Source organism: Pleurodeles waltl, chromosome 3_1, assembly GCF_031143425.1.
Source record: "Pleurodeles waltl isolate 20211129_DDA chromosome 3_1, aPleWal1.hap1.20221129, whole genome shotgun sequence".
Lineage (NCBI taxonomy): Eukaryota > Metazoa > Chordata > Amphibia > Caudata > Salamandridae > Pleurodeles > Pleurodeles waltl.
In genome coordinates this window covers 1,172,831,733-1,172,857,998 of record NC_090440.1, presented here as the reverse complement: position 1 = coordinate 1,172,857,998, position 26,266 = coordinate 1,172,831,733, and the positions used below count along the sequence as shown (strand labels likewise).

Genomic DNA, 26,266 nt, shown 5'->3' with positions numbered 1-26,266 from the left:
AGGGGGGATCCCAGGTTAGCCGCTGTCCACTCTTCAAACACTGCACAGCCACCTGCATCAAGCAGGTAGGCCCCCTTGCTGGGCGAACCCCCAGCACTGTCAGAGCAAGGACTGCCCCTCAATCTAAAGGGGGTCCAGTTGTCCCAGTGTTCTCTGGTCCATTTCCTGCCAGCCAATGGGTAAGCCATTGAAGCTGGGCAGCTAAGAAATATATTTTGAAGTTTGGGGCTCCCAGATCCCCCTATCTCCGGAGACAGCTGTAACTTCAGTAGAGCCACCCTCTGCCAGCAGTTATGCCAGATGAGATCCCCCAGCATCTTGTCCAAATATCAAAAGACCATCCAGTGGGGTATCCTGGAAACTTAGCAAAGTAATATAGCAGGTAGGATCATCACCATCTCTACAATGCCTATATGTCCGTTTTATGGTAAAGACTTCCAGAAGGTAACTTGGGCCCAAGGAAGGATATCACTACTGAGATTGCCATCCAGTAGGTCTGGCTCGGTATGAACTATTCTAGTGTCCAGGTAGCTGGAGGACCTTTCTTTCCAGCATTATGGGCCCTCTCCCATATCTAGTAGGACTGGTGTCATGGCAGAAAGGAGAGGGAGCAGGCAAGACCAGCTCACTTGCAACCCAGAGTGTGTCCCAAATTACATCAGGAGTTGGGCTATGTCAGAGAGGTCTGCAGTAAGATTTTTAACGTATAAGAGGGCTTCATCTGGATATAGGGGGATTCTGTGTAATCCCAGCCAGTCGGAGAATGCCCCAGTCACTCCTTAAAGGGGAGCATGCACAGCTGGGGGCTCCACCACAAGAGCAAAGAGCATAGCGGATAGGGGACATCCCTGCCTGGTACTCCTACCCACTTCTATGCGCTGTGAGACCAGGCCTCTCATTCGTACTCTCACTGTCTGGTCAGTGTACAGTAAACAGATCAATTTTATGGTGTGGGTTCCAAAGCCGAAACAGCTCAATACTGCAAAAAGGAAGTCCCAATCGAGGAAATCAAGTGCCTTTCTAGGTCCAAGACAGAGCAGTGACTTGAGGCCAATGTGTTTGCGCAGTCTCCATAACCTTGTATAGCTGTCTAATTTTCGCTGCTGTGCACCTGCCCTGGGACATACGCATTCTGGGCTATGTGGACCAGACAAGGAGAGCTTGTTGGATCTGAGTAGCCAATTTTACTCAGGATGTTATAATTCATATTCAGAATGCCTATGAGACAATACAACACTTGGTTAGTGGGGCCTTTTCTGGGCTTCATTAGGGAGACCAACAGTGCTTCCCTGAGTGTGTCTAGGAGTCATCTTGACTTCAGCGCAGCCTCAAGAAGTTTTACCAGTCAGGGCGCTAAGGTAGCCACTTATGTTTTATAGAGCTCCACTGAAAGCCCTTCAGTCCCTGGTGTTTTCCCAGTTCACAGGTCAGTGATTGCCACTTCAATGTCTTCAAGTGTTATGAGGCAACAATCTCTGCCCATTCCACCAAGTTTAAAATGGGAGAAGGGCCAGATCAAGGAATGGTTGAATATCTGGCTCTGGGGACCTTGCCAAGAGTGCAGGGGGGAGTATAGTGTAGTATAGAAAACCACAAAGGCCCTGTCGAGGTCACCCTGCTATTAGAGGAAAGTGCAGTTACGGCTCTCAAAGTTGTTATGGGAGGCTGTTTGGAGTCACTATTGAACTGCCAGCCCAACAGGCGGCTGGATATCCCGCCTTCTGAGTGAGACCAGCTAACATAGGGCAGGTAGTTCAGGTAGAGCAGTCTTTACATCAGTTTGGCTTTGTCTCATATCCATGATAAGTGAGGGTGTTGTGCAGGCATGGTAGGCAACCAGGCTTTTTGTGTTGACATGTTCCTGTTCGACCTTCGCAAGCTCTCCCAAGGACACTCCTGCATTAATCGAAGGTAAAGCAGATGCAGGACCCCCTGATAACCACTTTAAAGTCCTCCCATTCCACTACTGGAGAGGCAGTTGAGTCCTCATTTTCGAAGTACTCTACTATCTGGGTGGACAGGGTGTCCTTAAAAATGGTGCCCTCTAGGGCAGAGATTTGAAATCTCTAAGTGGGAATTGGGTATGGTGTTCTCCCTCAGCTCAATCCCAACAGGATGGGATTGTGGTCAGACATGTCTCTCCACAGATAATTGAGGATGAAAATAGAGGAGCAGATTTCTGATGAGCATACTTTTCTATCTAGAGGGACATAGAAATCATGTCCTGGAGAGTAGTACATGTAAAGCTTGACTCAGGTTCAGTTTCCTCCATCTGTCCCAAAGGTACCATTGCCAAAGCCAGGAGGCTAGGCTAAGAGCATTGGTAATGGGTGGAGATGTGGGGAGGAAGGGCGAGAATGATTCAAGGCTACGTCAAGGACACTATTGAAGCCTAGGACCCATAGGAAAGGGGTCCACTTCGCTAGATAGGAGGAGGGATGATCGACAATGGCCGACTGATTGAAATTTGGGGCATATATCATACCCAACAAAAAAGGTTGGCCATTGAAGCCTCGAGCAGTGTAAAACTGCAATCGGGTCGGATTCATGGGTCAGAATCTGGAGTGGAGTTCTTGCCAGCCCCCAAATAAGTGTTCCTCTGGTGTAGGCTCAATAATTAGTGGACTATACTACATCTGTCCACTTTTTCTGAAGTTGATCAGCTTCTGAATAAACTGTGATTCCTGTATTAGGGCTATATGAACTTTTCTTCTCTTAAGGAGTGGGTGGATTTTATAGTGTTGTGCTTGAGTTTGCATCCCTCTAATGTTCCATGAGGCCATTTGAAAGGTTTGTGCTTGAGTCATTGGTCCATAGGAATCCCCATAAATTTCTGTGTGGTGATGGGTGAGGTGGGGTCCTCTCTCTGTTGCAGTATGAAGGGTCTGACGGAGGAAAGGTATGGCTTGTGGGGAAGATGCCAGCTCCAAGAACAACTCAAGCTCTAAGAACAACTGAACACATAAACTGTGTCACATTAAAGACAAATGCAGCGGGTGACAAGCTTGATGGCTGCTGTCCAAACCTTCTAATAACATCTCCGGTAGGGGACAGTGTAGGCTATGTTGCACCCTGCAGTAAAAGGCAGTGAAGGATTCGTGGGATACTGGAAGGTAATCCGTTTCAAGTAGCGCATGCCTGTCATGTTTGCTACCTATGAAGCCCAGGAAGCGCTGGGGTGCCGTGTCCCCCCCAGAGCTGGCAGTTTCCTACTATTTAATAGAAGAAAGAGGAGAATCACATTTTAGCTGGTGCAGCTTTAAGGGAGGACCACGGCTAGGAAAGAGTTGGTGGGCCATCCTAAATATGAGCTGGAGAGGGGGCTACCAGGTCCGAGAAAGCTCAAATGAGGTCATCCTTCATCTTTGGACTCATTTGAGGGGGGGGGTTGCATCTCCTGCAGAGTCCTAGAGGAGTCATCATCATCCCCAGTATTCTTCCTCGAGGAGTTGGTTGAGTTCATGTTAGTGTCTCAAAGTTGCATCAGCAGCCAACGCCTTCTCTGGGGCTGGAACCGTTGAGGTGGATGGAGCCCAGGCTACTCCAAAACCACCCCTCCCTCCTCAAGAGAGCAGCAGTGTCTTTGTTGTCACCATCGTGGGTGGAGAAGGATGATTCTGAGACAATGCTAGCTGTGGTCCGTCTTTGTTCTCCTCCCATGCCTAAGTGTCAGCTGGGACTAAAAAGAAGTGAGTCTTCTAGTCTGCTATAATTTTCATTTTCACGGGGAAAAGCAAGGCATACGTTGATCTCATTTTCGGAGCTTTTGTTTTAAATCGAGGAAGGAGGTTATCAACTGTTGAACTGCCAGTGTGTAATCCGTGAATATGAGGATACAGTGGTTGTCCCTGAGAATAGGATCCGGTTGTCTGGCCATTCTAAATATGGTGTCCCAATCTTTATAGTGCTTAATTATGGCTTCAATCTGGTGTGGCAGCGCCCCTGTTGGGGGTCGGCGTGGGGGTACCTTTTGAGTGAGGAGGGTGGGGGACCAGCTCCTGCTGCCAGGTCTCCAGGAATTCCTCCATGTTCTAACTTTCATCGTCCTCCAGGAGGCTCACCATTCTGAGATTGCTTTGGCAGGAGTGGCCCCCCACTCGTCCTTACAGAAATCACCACGTGGGCCCATAGATCTTTTGCTTGAGATGTCAGAATGTCTTTTCCTATTGGGTGACCCGATCTGACAGTTTTCGTTGGTAATCCCGCAGTAGGGTCATATCTATGGCAATGGTGTGGTCCTTGGCCTCCAGGGAGACGTGGAAGTTCTTTATCACCTTTAAGATAACGTAATTTGTCTGACTTCAAAGTTGAGACTTGGGTCATAGCCAAAGGGATCCAGGTGCTGATCCGTTTCGTGGGGTTTTGTGTGCCCCATGGTGTGAAGCCTTCCATAATGGCATGTGTTGTGGGCTACTCGTGTGCAGGAGGGGAGTGATTTGGGCTTGCTAACGACAGCCTGTATTTGATAGTACTCCCCAGGCAGTGTAGCATGAGCAGCCTGCACTTCTGAAAAGGCAGCAGAGTGCTAGATGGTCACTCCGAGGTCCCCTGGTAGAGCTAGATATGATGCACCCAGAGGGGCTTGGAACCCTATCCGGCCAATCAGGATGTGTTGTGTCTGGAGTTCCGTATGCCATGAGTCATAGACAAAAAGGTGGTCTGGAGGGAGACTAACATTTTCCCAGTCCTCACGGAGTCCAACAAAAGTTGACAGGTAGAATGGTAGGGTGTATCTCCACAGTGGCTGACCCCCTCCCCGTGCAGGCTCAGGGGGGGGGGGGGTACATGGTTGTGTCTCGGCCTGTAGAGGAAAGGGGTATGAGAAGAACGAGGTTCTACCTGGCACTCTGTCTTCATCTCTCCTCTGTGCCCTCTCTGACTCCAGGCACCAGATGGGGGCCCGCTTGATTCAAGTCCTCCTGCCCGTTGGTGGGCCCGCAGTGCGGTCTGCAGTCTCTGCAGCCCCTGGCCTCTGCACCAATTACCATGGGCATCCCAGCTGGGGACCGTCCAAAGCAAGGGAAGAGGAAAAGAAGGGCGATCCTGCCAATGCTCTCTCTGCCTCCTCATCATTTGGACGCCTACACCGGCATCTCATTGATGTGGAAAGTGAGTAGCCGGGCTGGATCCCCCAGCCCACCTAATGGCTTTGTCATGCCTCCTGGAGGCCTCACCATTCCCGGTCCCAGCGCCGGTGTCTCCAGCTTCATCAGGTTCCTGAGTTCCCTCAGATGGCACAGCTCAGAGGAAGCAGAGAGAGGCCCTGAGAACCCACCTGGGTTGCAGATTACTGATTAGGGAGCCTGCAGCCTTCTCATTGTTGAGCTATACCTGTAATCGTTGCCTCTTCAGCTCTCTTTCTCCTTTCTTGTAACATTGCCTTCTTCATGGCATCTGTTAACACTTGTGTAATGAGTGGTGATGTTGGTTATGTTTCTCACCCTTCACACCTCCATTTAATATATGGCGTTCTTTCATAGACAGCTTTATTATCCTCCATAGGGCGAGGTTATAGTTTTTCTTGTAGCCCATTGACCATTTCTGGAGAAGGCAGTCTGAAGATGCTGAAGGCCAGCTACAAATGGGGTGTAAAGCCTTGATGTTGATAATTAGTCAATTTGGATTGTGGCAACGAAATAACTTGAAGTGCCTTAAATGGAATTTATTTCGGAGTCCCCTAGATACTTTTACATGCTTATATTTTGTTTTGACTTTTAGAATAAATTCAGTTCGGACGAATTGAATAAATACTGGTTGACTGTTTAAGTGATTCATGTTGGCATTTATTTGTAACAGAAAGTTTCTGTCCAGCTATGGATTTGTAATTTTGATTGATTCACTACAGGATTTCCCTGTTTTATCAGAATATATTTCTAAATGAGTTCCATGTGAACGCCTGTTGTAAGCTGATACTTAATACCCATGTTTAAAATGTGTTTTTTAAACCATTTTTAATTAGGGCACACCTGATGATCTCATATTTCTGATACTAAAAAAAATGTAATTTAATGTAATTGGGTTAAATTTGCAGGTGTAAAAACATTTGAGTTCAGATTCAAGTATCTAGAAAGTGGGGATTTGGCTTTAAAAAAACACTAGTCTCGCTATTTGGTCCTCTGTGTTGTGGGATGTTACAGGTAAGGAAGGGCTCATGGTTCTCTCTAAACTGTGATGACCTCGAACATTGAAGTTTGGTATCCCATCCTCTGATATGTCTTCTGTTTGTGAATGTATTATTTATCAGCGTGTCCAATGCTTACTATCCCCGTTTGCTGGGACCCAGGGTTGAGTATTGCACATCCAACAAATCCTACCTCGAAGTCCTGTGCATTTCAGTGAGGCCCTTGTGTTTTTTTTTGCTTTCTAGGCCTGTATGACTGAAGTCATGATACTACACAGCTATGGGATGCTGCTGCCATGTGCCACTGATCAGTTCCGAGGCACTGAGTATGTGTGCTGTCCCCAGACCAAAATTCCAGAAGAGGCTCTTTCTAAAGAGGAGGAAGATGATGATGAGGACGATGAAGGAGAAGACGAAGAAGATTATGATCTATATAAAAGGTATGATTTGAATTATTACATGTATGTGTAACCTCTTGTCATAAAAAGTCGGAGTCTCCCCTCCACCACACCCCTCACCCCCTGAAATGCCTATTCCAGCAGTCTCCGGTTCCCCTCAGTGGAACCCTTCTACAGCCACTCGAGAGCCCATTATCACCTTTCTGTTCTTGCCTCCCAAGCGAATTCCCCACCGAGGCCGATGTAGAGGACTTCACTGCTGCTGCAGAGGAGGAGGAAGAGGAGGACGTTGTGGAGGATAGAGATTACTACTATGACAGCTTCAAAGATGAGGAGTATAATGATGAGACACCAACAGAAGCTAGTAACACCAAAGCCCTCTCGCAGAAGAACTTAGTGGATGATGTGAAAGGTAACTTCAAAGCTAACATTTTTTTAAACTACGAACAAAACACTTTTGTGGACTCCCCTTCACCCCTCACCACAGATAAAGCTTCGATTATGGTGTATATGCAAATCATTGTCTCGATTCCTTGTGTAAGACAGTGAGAGGAATCTGTCTTTCTCAGATGCTTCAGTAGGCTTTTACAGTTATCGCCTCATCTTGGGTTTTCACCAATGTGCCAATTAAAAAGAAATTGCAGTAATATGAATATAGCTCTGTTCATTTGAATCGTTCCTTTGCCCCTCTTATCTGCAGTCAATTTATGCTTCACTATTTATTACAGTGTCACTGGAGTGAGGCAGTAATGATTGTCACAAAGCAAGTTAACTTACCAATTGAACTGCCTTTTATAAAGACTGCTTCAGAACACTTTCAGACACCAAACACCGCTCTCGTGATGAGTTTCATTTAAAAGACTATGCCACCATCCAGTTCTTAAGATGGCTCTTCTTGAGCATTGACTCTCCTTCTGCCTTTGGTCGTAACTCCTGTCTGGCCATCTCAAAATTCTAACTTTCTCTCAAACCTTTCATAATAATTAGTAATGCGACTTTTTTTTGCCATTTCTAAGTTCTGCGTGTAACTGGTATTGCCATTGCTCAGAATATTTAACTTACTGAAATCCTTGGGACAGAATGTTGACTTATACTTGCTGAGTTTGGAGCGTGTGACACTCAGGTGTTGCAGGGAGTGCTCAGCTCTCTTACCCGGAACATTCCCTTCCTTTTGGAGACATTTGAAATCCAAATGTCTCCCAGAGACTCCGCTTAAATCTACTATCTGTCTAGTCCTGCCAAACCCAATGTATTGAAATGATTGCAAGAGTCTCCGCCATATGATTAAATACTGTTGATGTAGTGATGCATCCCCCCACAAGCCTTCCATGAATTAGTTGTTAGCACTTTGTGTTCTGTTGATATGGTTTTTAATATGCTCCAGTGTTGTCATTTAATTTTTACTGAAATATGAAACAAAATCCCAGTTTGTTAATTTCCTTAACGACAATTTTTGCTGAGCAAATATTGCTTGCTTGTCAGGGAGGACCTGACCTATTTGTGGGAAGTAAAACCTTGGAACAATAAAACTTTCGGGGAAAAAGGGATTGGGGTAAGTAATAAAAGATGAGGGTACGATAATGATTAAGGAAATCTGCAGAAGGCAAAGTCTTAAAGGTATGAAGTAAAGGGCACAGGACAAAGGGTCTGCAAGCATTCATTAAAAGTAGACAGTTACAAAAATAACAAAAGAATGGAAATTCATTAATTTCAGAGTGATTAGCTAGCCCGAAAAAAAAAAAACATGGAACACCTCTTAGTTCAAAGACTTGAATAAAGAATGATTATCCACACATACAGCTGTTGAGTAGTCAGGCTTCTTAAACCCTTTGAAATACAGTGAGCTCTTTACTTATTTATGGATTACGACTAATTGAGGCAAAGTGTTAGTGACTGGTGGAATAGAAAAGATCACTAATTTTGTTTATCTCTTGTCAACACCTCATTCATTTATTGTTGATATGGCTTGAGTGCCAAGTAACCATTACTTGATCCCAATAAACAATTTTTCTTTTCTGTGATGACCATTTTTCTTCCTGTTGCAGACACTTTTCATTATTTTATTCACCTGATTGTATTTTTTTTCCATACATTTGATGTGTTTTATTCTTAAATGATGAGGCGAAGTCTGAAATATGCTTTAGTTCAGTTGGCACCTGTTCCTTGACACTGTTCAGTGAATAAGCTAATCCCCTTGGCAGTTTATAGTATTCCAAGAACTAAAAATGGGTTAACGGAAAACAAGGCCTCACCTTTTATTATTTCGCGCATGAGTATCTAATACTGTAATTCTTAATCTAATGTTTATTGAATATCTTCTGCTGGAGACTTCTAACTATAGATTCCTTACCTTTGAATTTTTCCCAGGCATCAGAATGGATCTGGAAATTTTAGAGTAGTTCCTCTGCACGTCAGTAGGTGGCGTCATTCGGCTCTGCCTCAGAAGTGATGTCAGTAGTGAACAAGTTACTTACCTTTGGCAATGCCTTATCCGGTAGAGATTCTATTGATCTGCAGATTTCTTACCTTAGAATGTTCCCCAGGCATCAGATTGGATCCGGAAATTTTGCGTAGTATCTCTTCCAGCCAGTAGTTCATAGTGTTCTGCTCCATGCCTGTGTAGTCGCGCAGGAAGTGACTTGCACGGTACCACCCCAGCGTACTGACATCAGTTTCTTTTTGTGACATTTCCGCACGGAGCCACAGCACAATGCTGATGGACCAGTGTGCAGACAGTAAAGACTGACAAGAGTCACCCTGCGCAGAGATATCCGTTTGCAGAGAAGGGAGGATGAGGGGGCCAGTAAGGAATCTATGACTAGATGGTCTCTACCGGATAAAGCATTACCTTAGAGGTGGTGGTCCTGCAGACCAGTTAAAACCAAGAAGTGTTAGATACCGAAAATGAAAAGTACCCATCGGGACGGACCTGATTGTCCAGGCAGTAGTGCTTGGAAAACCTGTTCAGAGGCGCCCGCATCTCAGCCTGACAGAAGTCCAGGACAGGGACTCCACAAACTACACTATACAACAAGAGTATGCAGTTCCTTCCAGGCAAAAGGAGGTCTGAAAAGTGAAGGTAGGAGGTCAGACAAACCCCAAGAGAGCGGAATGGGATCCGGTTCCCTTAGGTAAAGGAGCCCTTACACACACAAGTGGGTGTCATGCTTCTTCGTAGGGCCTGCTCCTCATCGGGCCGGCTCTGGAATGCCTGACGGGAACCCACAAGGGACTCTTTATCAGAGATCTTTTTTCAATGCCTTATGTGAAGAATGCATGTAGGGCATATTGTGTAGAGTGGTGTATGGCGGTAAATATGTGAAAGGAAGTGCATAATAAAATTGGCTAAGTAGTCCTCTATTTTTTACATTTTTTTTTTTAAATAAATAAGTGAGCCTACTAGTCAAGTTAAAAGTGTAGTGGCCATCACCAGACACAATGATCTATGATAGCCTTAAAAAGGCAACATGTTTCTTGCCATAAATAAGACCATAATGATCAGTTGGCAATTCGTCAGGACTAATATTGCCCTAATCCAGTGTTTCCCAACCTTTTGACTCCTGAGGACCCCCAATGAATCATTACTGGAAGCCGGGGACCCCCAGCAATTTGTACGATTTAAATTTCAAACATGAAAATAATAATTTGCAAAAAATATAACAAGTACACACCAAACAAATACTCAAATTACTAAAGATATAATTCTTTTATATTGAAAAAAATATGCAAAATTCAAAACATTTTATTGGGAAGGTTGGCGCTGCATCTAGGCGACTACCTTTTCATTGTTTGGTTTTATTTAGGAAAGGTGAATCCTCAGGTCAGATTCTACATTTCCGGAGCGATTTCTGTTTTGATATTTTTTAGGTATGTAAGATCTGAGAAAGCTTTTTCACATAAATGAGTGTTGGGGAAAGGAAGTAAACCACAGGGGCCCTCTCATCTCTCCCTAGCCTCTCTGTCACATGTACTTCATTAGTTTTAAAGCACCTCTCATACCACTGTCGGTGTCAGGGCACTTTACAGGGGACGACAAGGGGTAGGATTCACATGTCATCCACACTGTCAGGCATTTTCTAAGAGTGCTTGGTCTGGAGCAGCACAAACTTAGGATTGAGAACACAGCACAGTGATTAGCGGGGACGTTAGTAATAAGAGTGTATTTCTACAGAAACAAACCTTTTTTAGCAGCATAAGGAAAATGAAAGACTAGGGAAAAACAACTTTCTAATTTGTGCCATGCGTTTTGCATGTAGCTCTTTAACAGCAGTTCATAGCTCACTGTGCTAGATTATTATTATGAACTGAACAGTAATAAAAGAATCCCTGTGACAAAAGCAGTAACCCACTGTGCCATGCTCATAAAATACTGTTCTTTTCATGATACACGTTCTTTGCAGCAGGCATATTAACCATCTGCGCTACCTTTGAGTCAAAACTGCCACTACCCAAAACTCTCATTCCTCTCCAGCAGGTACATTAATCAATAGAGTTCTCTTGACACTTTTATTTTTGTTGTACACGAGCTTTGCAGTGCTTTTAAAACTGCTTAACAAAGGAAGTAATAAATATAAAAACAGGAGGCACGTGTTTGTCAGAGGCCCCACTGGAGAAGTGTCATTCTCCCAGCCCAGTCCTGCGGACCCCCTGGGAATGTGTCACGGACCCCTGGAGGTCCGCGGACCACAGGTTGGGAACCACTGCCCTAATCTACACAGTGGTTGGAATCTGGGTGTAACTAGTGGAGTCCAATCACAAATGACCTAGTTATGGTGTAGTTATTGTTACCTCAACAATGATTCATTGTAAAGGGAAACGCCAACCTGTAATGGAAGATAAAAGCATGACTTAAACCACCTGCATGTCATTGGTGAGGTGGTTATATTATCTCAGTGCATCATGCGTCAAAATTGTACAGCATGCTAGTATTGGTGTAAAGTTCCTGTAGCACAGTGAAAAACAAACCACAAGACAAGTGACGTGCTGAAACATTTAAAAGCAATCTGATTTCACCCACTGTGTTTTTGGAAGGAGTTTAAGCTTACCCAAATGGAGTAGCAATTCTGCCTCCTCAAGTGGGAACAGAGTACACTGATTTAGTGTGCTATAATTAGAAAAAGAAATGAGCCACTAAAACACAGCAGAGGTATGGGTCCGTGCTGACCCCAGCTCTGCTGCACTGAGATAATGTAACCACGAAGGGCATGTCCATAAGGGGTGCCTGAGCACCCCTCAAAAAGCCAGTAGATCATTGCCATTGTCCGATTGCGACTGACGTAATCATTCTGCCTCGCGAATCAGTCATATCCAGTCCGCAGCAAATGGTGAACTTAGCTGCATCCCTGCCATCTGCAATAGCCTCTGTCAGTATGCCGTGGACCTCCTCTGAGACCCTGGGTTATACTTTTGCAGTGGAAACCCAGATTGTCTGGGTGTATCGTTCCTGGCGGCTTGCTGTGTTCACCAACCTCCGTGCAAGGCTGGCAGAAGAGAACGTCCTCTTGCCAAAGTGTAAGGAAATGCCTCTTTGTGTATGGTCACCAACACATTTTTTGACTGATGCTATTGGTTTTTCAACTCTGCGAGTGCACTGAGGCCTGCTAACCAGACCTCTGTGCCAGTGCCCTGACCCAAAGATATATGTCAAATTGACTGTACCCAATTGGAAATGGCTAACTTCTCTGCATGTTCCTAGTAAATGGTACCCAGGGCATATAAGCTAGAGGGGTACCCCAGGAGTTTGAAGCACTGATTGTGCCACATTGGACACCCCCAATTAAAACAAGCCCCCCATTCTGTTACTACAGACTGGTAGAGCAGTTGTGCGCAGCTAGTCTGACTTTGCCATTGAAAGCAGGCTTAGCGAGCCTTAAAGGCATGGTGCAACATATGGCACAGGCAGAACATGTACTTTGCATGTCCTGACAGTAAAACAGACAAACCTCCATGTTTTTCTTTATTGTGGAAAGACTTTGTTGCCCTCTTGGCGAGTTCAGGGTTACACGCCGACCCCTCAGCTATGCTAATTCCTAAACGGTGAGACCAATTAGGCGCTCCTGTGTATCAAGGTACATTAAGCCCGACTTGTATCTCAAGTTGAAATTAATGTAACTTGTTGTAGTGTGTAGCTTTAGCAAAGCTACCACTTTGTTGCCTTTCAAACTAGCGAGATGCCGCACTTCATAGGATGTGGTCAGCAGGTGGGAGGAAACCTGGTAGCCCATTGATTGCCAACTGCATCCAGCCCTGAGAGCACTTTGTGAGCATAAAGTGGGCTTCCTTGGCACCCAGACCTCAGATCTCAACCAACCTAGGAGGAGGACTGAAGAAGGGACTGCCTTGCTGCACTGAGGAACCTGCAAAGAGAGATTACACAGAAGAAGGCTGCTCATGGTGGCTATTGAAGAGACAGACTGTGCCTGCTGTGTACTGCTCAGGGAGAAGCTGTCTCTAGAGCCCAGTCAAGCGAAGAGAAACCCAAGGGCCAGCTGACTGGCCTCCTGTTTGCAGCAAGGGGCAAAACAGTAGAAGAAGCCTGCTAGGGCAAGTTGGTAACGCAACGTCTTGAAGATGCTACCGCGGCACCCGTGCAGCATCAAGGACTAATACCTGACACAAACATTTGCACCTGAGGTCGCTGAACCCAAAAGTGCTGTCAGAGAGTTGCAGAGATTGGCAGAAGGTGGGTTATCGACCCAGGAAGCATGATCGTGTCACCTTGACAAAGGGTGACTGCTAGTCCAGTTGCGACTGGACTTCGTCTAGACCATAAAGGGCTTTGTGGGGCATTCATCCTGCAAGTGTGCCTCCTCACCATCGTTGTGGGCTGAGAAATCCCTGCTGAAGACCCCTGATGGTCGCATTCCATCCATAGCATCCTTAGGGCATCTTCAGCATCCTTCATTCCTTGGATCAGGATCACTCCATAGGAATCCTTTGCAACAACTATAAAGTGCCTTGGACTGCTGAAGGAATGCTTCCTGTGTGAAGATAACTAACTGTTCTTGAGGATCTTGGTGGCTCCCCTGACTAGCTTCATTCCAGAGTTGGTCGCCTAAGTACTTCTGACCTACCGCATTGACACAGGCCTACGTTTTCTTTGAAAAAGCTTTTGTGTCCAATTCATTGACTTTGCTAAGGCTTGTTCACAGTTGAGTGAAATTGCTCTGATTTATTATTGCTTGCAGAATGTATATCTACGGAACCCTCTGGTGAATCTTTTTCATTCTAATGTCTAAAAAGTTATAATAAGTTAAGGCTATTTGTATATATTGTGTTGGATTTCTTGAGTAACGCATCAATTACTTCTGCAGTTGTTTTGGTACTTTTGAAATGCTTAATACTTGTTCCTCTGTGTAAGTCTTGTTGCTCAGTGCCACAGCTACCCATGGTCGAGCTGAGGGTTTTACAGATGAAACCTACTGGACGTAAAGAAGTTGGAAAGTGTATTACAGGGTGAGGTCCAGATACTACACCCCACTTCCTCACAAAAAAGTGATCCAGCCTCTTGAATGGCCTATCCAGTGGTGTGATAAAGAACACCCCAGAGTTAACTTCGGAGATGGCAGCTGTACATCCAGACTCTCTGGGATGGGGTGCTTTGTGAGGTAAGCTGGGTCCCCAGGAGCGGGGCAATTGTCCTATAAACCGGAGCCCCTGTGCAGGGCTTGGCCCATGCCCTGAATAGGACATCTATGAGGGTTTCATTAAAACAGGAGAGAAGTTCTGTGTGGGCGGCTTCTGGCTGAAGCAGTTATGTCAAGATGTTCGTCTTGACTGCCACAGAGGACAGCGTAAGGTCCTAAACTTCAGCCGCCCTCTTCACCACCATGGCAAAAGAAGACCTTTCCTCTGTAGCCACATTAGGAGAAGAGACTAGGCCGGTTTCTGCGGAGGTGTGCAGACCACTGGCATCCGTCAGTTCTTCATACCAGTTTGTCAGAACCCCGTTCAGGGGGCCATGGGGCTACTGGACCTAACCTAGTAGGTTGAGGCCTTTTCCTCTCAATGTCCCTGGGCCCACTCTACTATGGATCCTACTCGGCTGGGTTAAACACCCCTTTCTGCATCTGACTGTTGGATAGTGGCACTCGAGCAGTAAAGGCTACTTCACGGGAAGCTCAGAGACAACTCAGTAAATATGACTTATAAATCAACATGCAAACAGCTCAACAATAAATCAGTGTCCAGTCAAATACTTGTTTTTGTATAAAAAGAAGTATGTTAATTTTAACTCGTTTAACATTCAAAGGTAAACAACATTAAAAAAGTAATAACAATCCCCTTGAGGATGGGGCTCTAGTAGTTGTCAGTCCACTCCCTGTCCTCCCACCTCTAGTGTAACGGGTTTGGTGTTATTCTCCATTCACTGATGGCCGCATACAGGGAATGTATACTAACAGGCCGTCCTCAAGAGTTCTTCTATCGGGCTCTGCTAGCAAGTTCAGTCATTAATTAGAGTCTAGGGGTTAGCAGCATCAATGGTGGTGTCTCCTGTGGGGCCTCAAAGGCCCAGTTCACGGCTTACCCTCTCCTGCGTTAGAGAACCCTACCGTGGTGCAACTCGGTCCTGTTCTGGATTGACCAGTGTGTGGTCACACCCAGAAGCACCTGGCAGGAGCTCTCCCTCGAGCCACGCCACCTGCAAATTCAGACTGGTAAGGTTCTCCAGTAGTCATGTTGTAAGTCACTTCTACCTCTGCAAAGGTGGAGGTGGTGGTCTCCTTGCTCCGGTGGGGCTCCCTTGGTTCAGTCCACACAATGAGTTGGATCCCACCTTGGTCAAAGCAGTTTGTCTGTCCCGGGCAACAACCCTGACCTCTCTGCTTCAGCATCTCCAGTGGCTCCTCTTGGCATATGGGGTCGCCGCCTCTGTTTAGACACCCTGGTCCTGCTGGCCTGATTCTGGTGTCCACTGCAGCGTCACCTAGATTATGGGGTCGCCAAGGTAATCCAGCACCTGGGCTACGGCCCGATCGGTGCTGGGACTGTTTTCTCCTGCCACACTTCTCAATTCACTCAACGGCGGCCCCTCCTGGCATTCAGAGATGCCAAGCCATTTTGGCACGTGGGCGAATGCCTAGTCAATGCGGCGAGTCAGTTTTCCCACCACACTCCTCAATTTCAGTTCATGGCAGCCCCTTCTAGTATACGAGTTGCCCATTCAGACAGGCACATGGGCTACTGTCAGATTGGTGCTGGGAGCGGGTTTCGTTCAACATTCTCCTAAGCTCACATCACGGTGGCCCCTCTCTGGCATACGTGGTTGCCGCTTCAGTCTGACACACAGCCTGATTGGTGCAGGGAGTGGGTTTCTCACGCCTTACACAGGGAGTCCTCAAGCCAAGGCTCCCACCTGGACCTCCCTCCCTCCAGCGCTCTACTCTTCCTCAGGGGCACAGCCATCTTGGCTGTTCAGGGTAGATAATCTTGGCTTCCCTGGATGTTGTCTCCTCAGCCAGCAGAGAGACTAGCAGGCTGGGCTCCCAGCCCTGGTCACAGGCCGAAGTTCTTGCAGAGTGCCCCTCCTCACACAGCCTGGCAGGCTGCTTGGCAGATGCCTAAGGTTTAGGGTCTCAGACTCCCCTACTTGTAGTCCTTTCCCACACACAAGATGTGATTTAGTGTCTTGTGAAGTTGTATGTTGGGGTTCTGCTTCTTTGAAATGAACGTCTCTCCCTTCCTTCCTCCTGAAAGGTGTTTGTCACAGCTTAAGAAGCTGATTAACCAACCACAAGATTCATGGGAGTGGCCAGAGTTTATACCTGGATGTTAGCCACAGTGATAATCTAGGGCCCTCACCCCTACTCCTAAAGATTTCCTTATCAGCCCCGTCTTCCTTTTCCTGAGATGTGTCCGGTCCTCTTCCTTGTGATCTGTCACTGAATCAAAGAGCCCTTTGAAATGCACAGTGAGTGTCTGGCTGTCCCCTCATCCATCTTACAAGAATTAAGCAATACACAAGTCTTTCTGGGTGAGATTTCCCTACTCCTCCTGTTTTCACCAGGCATGCCTGGGCTTCCCAAAATGTAACCCAATGTCCTCCATGTAATGTACCAGTGCAGGCATTTCTGCACTCAGTGTACATCCACAACTCATTCACTGCTTAGTACTGTTATCCTAATTTATTATGCTACCATCAGCATTCCCACATGTTACAAATGCAATTTGTCTACTGCAGCCCCTCTGTGCTGTACCATGGTGTGTCACTTTGAAACCACACACTGCCAGCACACACATTTACCATTTGCACACTGCACCACACTTAACCTTCTGTGTAGTGTATTTCTTGCAAGCATCTATGCAATTAGCACATGTTTAAATCACGCACACATTTCCACATCAACCTGATGTAGTCCAGGGGTGAGTTAAACATACAGCACTGGAACATTTTAAAAGGGAAGTGTTCTGTAGGCCTCACTCCATTAACTCCGGGTAAAAAGGACTTGTTCACTACTACTGATCGCTACACAGTATGCTGCCACCACTGTGCTTGTGCCCCTTCCAGTCCAACAAGACCGCAGTTGGTGATACTGGCCTATGTCATGGCACACACACATGATCTGTGTTCGTTTATGACAATAAATCAGCATTAGGGATCCAGACGACAACACAGTTAGGCACTCAGGGTACGGGCATATGTCTTTATCCTTGCAGAGGACTTTTCCATCCCAACACAGTTGTCCTCGGGTGCGTCTAAGGGGTTCTGGTAGCCTTAAGGATCCTCAGACAGTCCTCAGTCATACTCCTCATAGGGACTGTCAAAAAAAGAAGGCCCTGGCTCTGACTTGGAATATCTGATACCGGTCGGTGTCAGTGTCCAACAATGGCAAACTGGCTCAGTTTTGGAGTCTGGTATGGTAATGAGGTTGGCCGCGCCGGGAACTAAGACACTGGAACTGGCTCTGGGAAAGGTTGCGGTCTCTCAGGCTGGAGCTGGTCTGGATCCAATTACGAATCCAGAGGGCCCAACTGACACTTAGGGCAGACTCACCGGCAGAAATCCTATGGGGGCAGGCTGTGAACCAATGCCTGATGGCACTCCAGAGGGGTTGGCCTGCCCTAAAATAAGGTGCATGTTCTCAAACTCTTGTAGTTTAGTGGGGGTTGCTCCAGTTACTGGAAATTCAGGGAATGGTGCAACGCGGCCTCAGAGGCAGGCTCTGTGGTTGACGTGTGGAAGCGGGGCCTAGAGTGGGTGAACGTCATTCCCGCGCCTTGTCCAATAACTAGGACCAGCATGATAAAGTCAAAGATTGCTTAAATTTTTCGTGGGAATTACAAGACAACTTTGAGGTTGTTGAAAAGTGCCTGTAACAGCTCAAGGAATGGGCCGAGGACCATACACGCAACCGAAAGCCAGGGCGTTGCGGAGTTGACCGGCGTCAGGCGACCAGAAGCTTCAGGGATTGCTCCCGCAGCACCTTGGGTTCTTGGCACAGCAGTTCTCACAGGCCTTGGCATCTTGGCCTGACTCCAGGCACCAAAAACAAACCAGATAGGGAACTGTCACAGACACATGCCTGTGACAGGAACCACAAGGATTCAACCTCAGTTTTTTGAGTGACCTCTGTTGCACACTGGGAGACAAAGCTCAAAATAAGTTGATAAAAATGTGTAAATTTTTTTACAAAAGGTGGACAGAGGTAGCTCTCTTCAGATCTGTACTGATGGCACGAAAAGAAAAGAACTGATGTCAGCATGCTGAGAAATATTCCAAGGTAAGGAATCTTCACCTAGATAGTCTCTAGCAGATAAGGTGTTACTAAGGGTAAGGAACCTGTTCGTTTTGTACATCTTTCGCTAAGTTCTTTTTTTGTGTTGTCTTTTTCAGAATTTATTTTTTTGTCAAAGTTCCTTATGGTGTCTTAGGGTTGTTGTCATTATATGTCCCTCTTTGGGCTGGGCTTATTGTACGTGAAGGTAGATTGTGAGTGTTTTCCCTATTCAAGCAATGGCCTTTCATTAACACCGCCCAAGAATTCCATGTAGGAACAGGATGATGAAACATGCTTTTGTTATTGGGAAGTGTCAGTGTCTGAGCTGGGAGAGGTACGAAGAGGAGGCGTCTAGGTTAGAAGAAAGTTCCCAACTTTCAAATGTGAAGTGTTGCGAATGTCAAGGCAAATCTTTAATCAGATGCATCCTGTTTTTTAGTGTGAGTTTAGGACATTTGCAAGAAGTCTGCTCCCCAAATACAGATTGGATGGGGCACCTAGCTGCTCAGGAGTGTACTTTTAGTTGGGTTGAGTTTGTTTGAAGGCTTAATGTTGGAGAGCTCTAATGAAATCAACTCTGATTTCAAGTTAGGTTTCAGTGGGTAAGGTCTATGGAACTTAAATGTTCCTCCTACCCTGGACACGTACCTGCATCCAGGAGGTATTGGGAAGAACATAACATAGCACATCATACCAAATATTTATTGGCAAGGGTTAGCGCATTGGTGTTTCTTTTCCTGATTAGTGTGCACTGTGCTAGGAAAACTGATGCAAAACCAGCTAAATGTAAACTCATTGTGTTTGGGTGATACATATCAATGTTTTCCTTATACCGTTGCCCTTGGATTAGCTGAATGTTTATGCACCTGAACTATTCATGGGCAAAATAATTTCCGTTAAGGTGCATGAAGCCTTTCCTTATCTGGCATTACCAATGTTCAGCTTGTTAATCTGTAGAGTGGCACCCCTTATTGGCTAAAATGTCTGTTTCAGTATATCAGAAACCTTCGCAATAGAATGGAGCCTTTGGTTGTGGTAAGTTGTATTTTGATAGTTAAGGGGTCAGTTTTGAAAATGATACCATTGAGTACCTTAGTTTGATGCTCTGACACGCCTGGTAGGACTTTGTGGCGCATAATCTATAGTGTGCTCTTCCGTAGATGATATTAATAGACTGATAGGCCTGAGTGATATTTGGGACAGGTATGTTCTCTGCATGGTTTACAGGTGTCTACCTCTTCCCTTAGTTGTTGACCAGTTCTAAAACTGATATTATGGCCCCGGCGTTACACTAACGTATACTGTTCAGCTTTTATGAAACTTAAGAACCTTGTGCTGACATCCTTGGTGGATGGTAAGTATGTGTACCACGCTTGTGCTGTAGTAAGGCTCTTTGTGTATAAATTAGAGTACTGAAGCCAGTGGGACCCGTTTTGGATGCCCCTGGTTTGGCACTGGACAAGATGGAGGAAGAGGCCAGATTCCCAGACAGTGGAAATATATTTCTTGCATTCTTGTGGCTCTTTGGAGATCCAGGCCTTGGTGTAAGGGAGATGGAGACAAGGCTATCTTTAAAGATTAAATGAAGATTTGTTTAGCAAGAGGCTGCTGATTAGTTTTCCTGAGCACTGCCATTTTTTCATTGCAGGGTTCAGGGGTGTGACGTCAAGGTGAGGAAGTTTCTAGGTCAGGCCAGCCTTTTTTGTCTGTCTCAGGTTACTGCTTCAGGGAAGCTGACAAAATCCAGATGCAGAAATCTCACTTCATTGTGCCCGTGTTGTGCATGCTTCTGCTTAGAGACAGACCCAATGCTGCCTGCTGTCATAACCATCTCCTTGCACAAATGCTTTATCTGGAGAGCAGTCTAAGAAGGACCCTTGAAAAGATAACCTTCCCAAACCGTTTCCAAAAGCTGAAACAGAAGATCACATTCCTTGCTTGGAAAATGTGTATAAAAGTCTCGGAACAAAGCATTCCACTTTGTTCCAGTTCTACCATCATAACAGAGGAAGGAAATGTTCCACAGAGTACTTGGAAATGTACTGCTTTGTGTCCAGTGTTGATGCCTGCTTAATAGCCAGTCTCCCAGAGGTGAGTGGACATTACATGAAGTCTACACATTCTGCTGGAGGCGCTCAGGGTCTGCCTAATGTCTAGAAGCCGGTCTGCCTCCTGAGAGGCAGAGAGAGAGAGAGAAAGAGAGAGAGGGAGACAGAAGATGACTACCTGTGCCTGCAGGAGGATAGACTTTAGAGGACGAGAAGCCCAGTGCGCTCCCTGTGTGAGGAACAACCAGAAAAAGTGGACAGAGTGAGAGTGTGAAGCCAGGAACAACATGTGCTGTGATTTGGTCTCCTGAGCTCTCTCCCCAGGTCACTTTGAGAACTTCACCCAAAAGACTGCTTATAATACACAATCGTGTGTAGCCCTACAGCTGCTGTTGGCTGTGAATTGGTGCTGCCCCGCAGACTCTGTGAGAATATGTGGCACTGCGGTGGAAGAGCAAGTCTGTCTAGGAAGACTGCTTCTGCCAGGTGCACACTGACGCTGAGCCATCAGTACAATAACTGCCCTCCCATAGGGCTCATCATTATCAAAGCCCAATACACATGTAAAAGTGCTTTATTTTTACAACAAGGCAAATACTGAGTTGAGCATTAGGTTATTTATTGGTTGATTCACGAGTTCTAGGCTCTTGCATCCAACTCCACATTCGCTCTCAGAAGCCTGTGATTTCTCTTCCTTTCTACCCTAAGAGTAAAGTATGTTCTTGTACTTGATCCAATTTACGAAGCCATAGTGGAATGGACCCAAGAGCATTAGTTCCAAATGACCTTCACCACCACAGTTTGGTGCCCAGTTGCCCCTGTGTCCCCGTGAACAGGGTGTGATAGTGATGAAGAGTGCCAGTTTGACAGTATGTACCTTGCAGTACAACTGTCACCCACACACAGGTGTGCCATGCTCAGTTCTAGGGCAAGCAATTTTGATGCTATACCGCAGTCCTGCTCTTACCCAAGACTGCCATAAATTATGCCCCCAAACTAGGGTCTAGAGTGAGAAGCCCTTAAACCATCCCACCCTGACCCCTTGATGGGGGTCTAATAGTTATCATTTCAGTAGTTGATGTAAACTGTACTTCATGAAAACTGTTATTAAAAGAGTTCTAGCACCTGTGAACATATAAAGATGACTTGCAAAACTTCGAAAAGCAAGCAAAGAATATTTTCAGAAAATAAGTTTAGTTTAAACTCTACAAAAGTTAGCATTTATATTTTGCCTCAATTTCCCTTTTGTTTTCAATTCCCAGTCCTTAAGAACTGAAAAAGAGCACATCATTGATCACCAGGAAGCTTCTTGGTTGGTTTTGCACAATTTGCTAATTTAGTGACTGTGCAGTTCCAGCAAGAAGTTAGTTTGAAACATACATAGGGAAGAGTGTTTTGTAAGTTAGCATTCCGATGTCCAATGTACCATCTCTAACGGGTTTAGATGAAGAGTGTATATGCTTCTTATACTTTTGAAGCATAATAAAGAATACAGGTAAATATGATTGAGCTTATGGTAGATCCTGTTGGAGTGCTGCATTGCTTTTATCTTCAGAAATAGTACCAGCATCCGAAGAATACAGCTTAAGTTCCTTTCAAATTCTGCGATTCAGCTAAAGCAACAGCACCACTTTGAACACTAAATGAAATAGTTAGATACTACGATCTCCCCAAAAGATTGGATAGAAAATCCATAAAAAATGTAATAAACAGAAATAGAATGTGATTATAAGAATCAATTGAACTACTTTTGTGTGCCTTGAGACAGGCTGTTGAGGAAATGCTACCATTCGGACTAGAGTTCCTGCTCCTTATTTGCAAGTTGCACACAAAAAGATCTTTTCTTGAAAAACGAATGCCAAATCTGCAATATCTATAAGCGTATGTTTGGTGTTGCAGGTCATTTCTTGCCTTGTAGTGCATGAATTTGAGTTTCTGATGGATACTTCTAACTGCAGATTCCTGACCTTTAGAATATCCCAGGTGCCAGACTGGATTCGGAAAATTTAAAACAACTTTGTTTCTGATCATCAGAAGATTGCATTGTGCAGCTCGGTACTCACTTTTTTCTGCCTCAAAAGTGACTAATGGAGCTGCTATAAGCTCCACCTCAGCGCGCTGCCGTCAGTTTCTTTCTTTCTTTGCCTTCTTATGTGGTTGAGGAGGTGGCTTCCAACTTTTTCCTCATCTGTGGACAAGTTTTTTATTCTTCTTCGAAATTCTTCTTTCCTTTGTGTAAGTGAACTACGTGCCCTCCTAAAACTACAGAATTTAAACCTTTGTTGAAACTGTTGCAAACCGATGTCTGTGACAGACCCACATGAGGTATGTCTGGGTTCAGGACACAACTCCAAATCAGCTCTAGAATTCCAAAGGCGATCCAGGAATGCAATACTGTACATTGCTGCACACCAGAAGAAGTCACAAAAGTCCAAATCCTGCTCAAGATTGAGGGCATGGACCCATTCCCACACTTTCAGCCAGAGAAGTCACAAGGATGTCTCTCGGTCCCACTCCTGTTTCACCAGCTGAGGTGCAGAATCCACAGCGAATCCCAGTGCACCTTAAGTTTCCAGGGGCGACATTGTACTAGATTGAGACTTTAAAGGATGCTATGTTGAAAACTTTTGGCACTTCTCTGACTCCCTCTTGTGTGCTTTCAGGGCCCCTCCGATCCACTGAGGCCTCAAGTCAGGCTACCCTCAGGCTGTCTGTGCTTCCCGAACCTGCCTCTGATTCCACTCAGATACTGGAGAAAAACTTCCCAGCCGTTAACAAAAGCCACATTGGGCCGTTAGGCACTGAAGTTGAAGAAATATCTTGTCCCAATAGTTCTACCCAACTCTGAAATGAGTCACGTCCCAAAGCTGTTCTCAACATATCCGGTTCTTGGTCAGTCCGACTTTGACAAAACCATGACCTGACCTCTGAGCAACATCATCATTTTGGCTCCAGCCCTTATCAGACTGAATCAGCTTTCAGAGAACACAATGTAGATGATGGAATTGTTATCCCCCATATTATTATGAAGGCAACCTATACATGAATGTTAAGAAGGCCAGTGGGTTAGACAGTTAATCGGATTTTGGGCTTTGGTCTCTTCTGGACCATCAATGAGAGACAGTGCTTGTTTTGCTGTGGTAAGATAAGCAGCCAGGGGCTTAGATATACAGCCTCTGTTTATTGAAGTTAAGGCCAACTTGTTAACGGACGTTTTGCAACCTGGGCAGCCTTCTTCCAAGTTCTTACTGCCATTCAATGAAGCCCTGACTGACTCCTTAATGTGTACCTATGGACAAGCAGGTAACCAGACACCATTGACCAGTGCCAGACAACCCTGACTTCTACACCCAATGTCCTTTGCTAGAAAGTCTTGTAGTTCAGTCATCTACCACCAACATGAGTTCCAGTTCTTTCTCTGTGACACCTCCAGTCAAGGAGAATTGAAGCATTTTGGTAAGTGGTGCTTTCACTGGGCAGCCACGCCTTCTAATCAGTCAATGCTAGCTGTTTGCTGAGGACATATTTGCATGCTTTATGGTACATGGTCAGCAAGATATTGGCAGAAGTCCCCAAGAAATTTCGAGTCAACCTGGCAAAAACCATTTAGGATCGTCAGGATGAAGCCAAATATGTAATTTGCTCTGGACTGGACATTACTGACTGCTGGACAGCGCAGTTTGCACTAATGTGGTTCTTTGGTGCCAAACATGGATGAAATCCACAATCTTCTCTCAGGGTGTGCATGAATTGATACACTCCTTGATGACAAGGAAGCATTTGAATGCTTCCAAGAAAGCCAGGCTACAGTGTATTCATTAGGCCTTTATACCCCTGTGAGACAGTGTTCCCAACAGTTTTGCTCGTTTTGAGGCTGTTCCAGAGGTTGAGTGTACCAGCAATACCAAGGGCTACCTTCTTTGTAACAGACATCCAAGCCCCTTCTGGAATGGTACCAAGCAGATTATGTCTGGATCACCGAGCTTCCCAATCCCCTACCCCTGCGGCATTCACCTCCAAACCACTATCTACCCTTAGTGGCATACAACCACTAGAGGCATATGACCACCATCTTGGAAGTAGAATCAGACATTTCCTCCAAGGGTGGCAGGATATAACATTCAGCAGGTTGGTCGTTCAACAAGGTTATGCCCTACCTTTCCTTTTTGACCCTTGCCATCTTGAATCCACATCAGAACATCTTTTCAACGAGCACCTATCCATTTTTCTCAAGAGGAGCATGCTTTGCTTTTTCCCCAAAGGAGTCATAGCGAAGGTTCAGGCCTTAAAAAATAGGGACTGACTGTTACTCCCACTATTTCCTTGTGGCAAAGAAGGAATTAAACCTTTGTCCTATATTAGATCTCCGCCCTTTGAACGCCTTCTTGCGGAAGGACAAAGTCAAGATGTTCACGTTGCCAAGATTCTGTCTGCCCTGGATCCAGGTGACTGGATGGTGGTTTTGTTCCTGCAGGATGCCTGCTTTCATATACCTTCCCTGCAGACACCAGACACACAGATAGTACTTGCGGTTCAGAGTAGGCCAGGAGCATTTTCAATTTGCCGTGCTCCCCTTTGGCTTCCCAGAGTGCCCCATTTGTGTTCACAAAAGTAATGGCAGTGGTCACAGTACACCTTCAGAGGTTTGGAATTGTAGCCTTCCCCTACCTCGAGGACTGGCTGTTAAAGGCTGGCCCGCCACAGTCAGTGTGGGCCAATTCCAGATGACAGTGTACTTCCTGACTGGTTCACTATTACTGCAAATACTCACTTTCATTAGGTCATTCCGGATACAGTGCTGTTCCAAGCCTTCCCTCTGTCTTAGCAAGTCCAGGAGATTCAGGTATGATCCTGATGTTTTAGTCTTGGTTCTGTGTCTCTGTGAGAATGGCTCTGAGACTTCTTGACCCCCTGCTCTTTGACTGCCAGGCCGCATATGTGGGCTCTGCAGTGGAACCTCAATTGTGCTCAGTAACAGGGGAACCAGTCCAACTCCACCCATGTGTCAGAGGAGACTGCAAAAGACTCCAGTGAAGGCCACAAAACTACAGTTGGACAAGAGGAAGACCACTTTCTCTGCCCCACCCACATCTGATGGTGGTGAAGAGCAAAGAAAGGCAACGAAGTGTAACAAAAAAAAACCACTCTGCTAAAGCAGAAAGTGCAGAGGTCTAAGATCTGATACGCTTTGGTGAAGAAGCAACCTCCAGAAGGAATGAGTGGCATTCCATCAGGGCTAAGGGTGTTATTACTGTGTCGGTACGTGGAGTGTTCAGTGCTGTGTTCAGTACGGCAAGACCTGTTTTTTTATTTGAGCTAGTCAACAGGCCCACCTCCTTGGGAGGTACTGCTTTAGTATCTGTTTTATAGGTGAGGAATCTGCGCTTAGAAGTATCCATCAGAAAATCACGGTATATAACTTTGACAGCGCTCTTTCTGGTGGATACACTATCTAACTGCAGATTTCTCACTGCCCTCCTGCCTCTCTGTTTTATAGAATGGTCTCTCTTCCGGCCTAAAAAATTACCAATCTAGGAATCTGCACCCTGGTGCCTGATCATATTGTGCTGCGCGTTGAAGGGCACGCATAGACTTAAGTAAGAAACTGATATTAGCTTGGAGAGGAGGTGCTTATATGTGATATTGCATATTGATGAACCCAGAGTCGTTGGTGACTATTTTTGTCCTGGAATCTACTTTAGCCATTTCGCCAGCCTCAACTAATCAAAAAACGTATAAAGAAAAAAATGACCTGTATAAGTGCATACGTAGAAGGGTTTTTGGTCTCTACTCTCCATCCTTTGGGGTTTCATCTGTCAGGGTTCCATCTGTCATTCACATTTTGCAGCTTGTGGAGAGGATCAGGCCACTAGAGCTGTTGAGTCGCTTGCACTGCGTCTTTCAAACTTTTGAACACGTATGGCTCTATATTTAATTTCTGTGGCATGTTTCGGTTCTTTCTATTTTTTGTTTTACTTTGTA

At 45.6% G+C, this 26,266-nt stretch overlaps 1 protein-coding gene across 8 annotated transcripts in view; it reads left to right on the top strand.

The window, feature by feature from the left end:
* APLP2 (amyloid beta precursor like protein 2) overlaps positions 1 to 26,266 on the top strand; it is a 438,018-nt gene that overhangs the window by 234,906 nt on the left and 176,846 nt on the right. For all 8 annotated transcript variants that reach the window (XM_069224475.1, XM_069224476.1, XM_069224474.1 and 5 more), the window contains exons 5-6: positions 6,368 to 6,561; positions 6,741 to 6,931. In XM_069224475.1, coding sequence (XP_069080576.1) covers positions 6,368 to 6,561; positions 6,741 to 6,931 — 385 coding nt within the window. The remainder of the gene's footprint in view (positions 1 to 6,367; positions 6,562 to 6,740; positions 6,932 to 26,266) is intronic.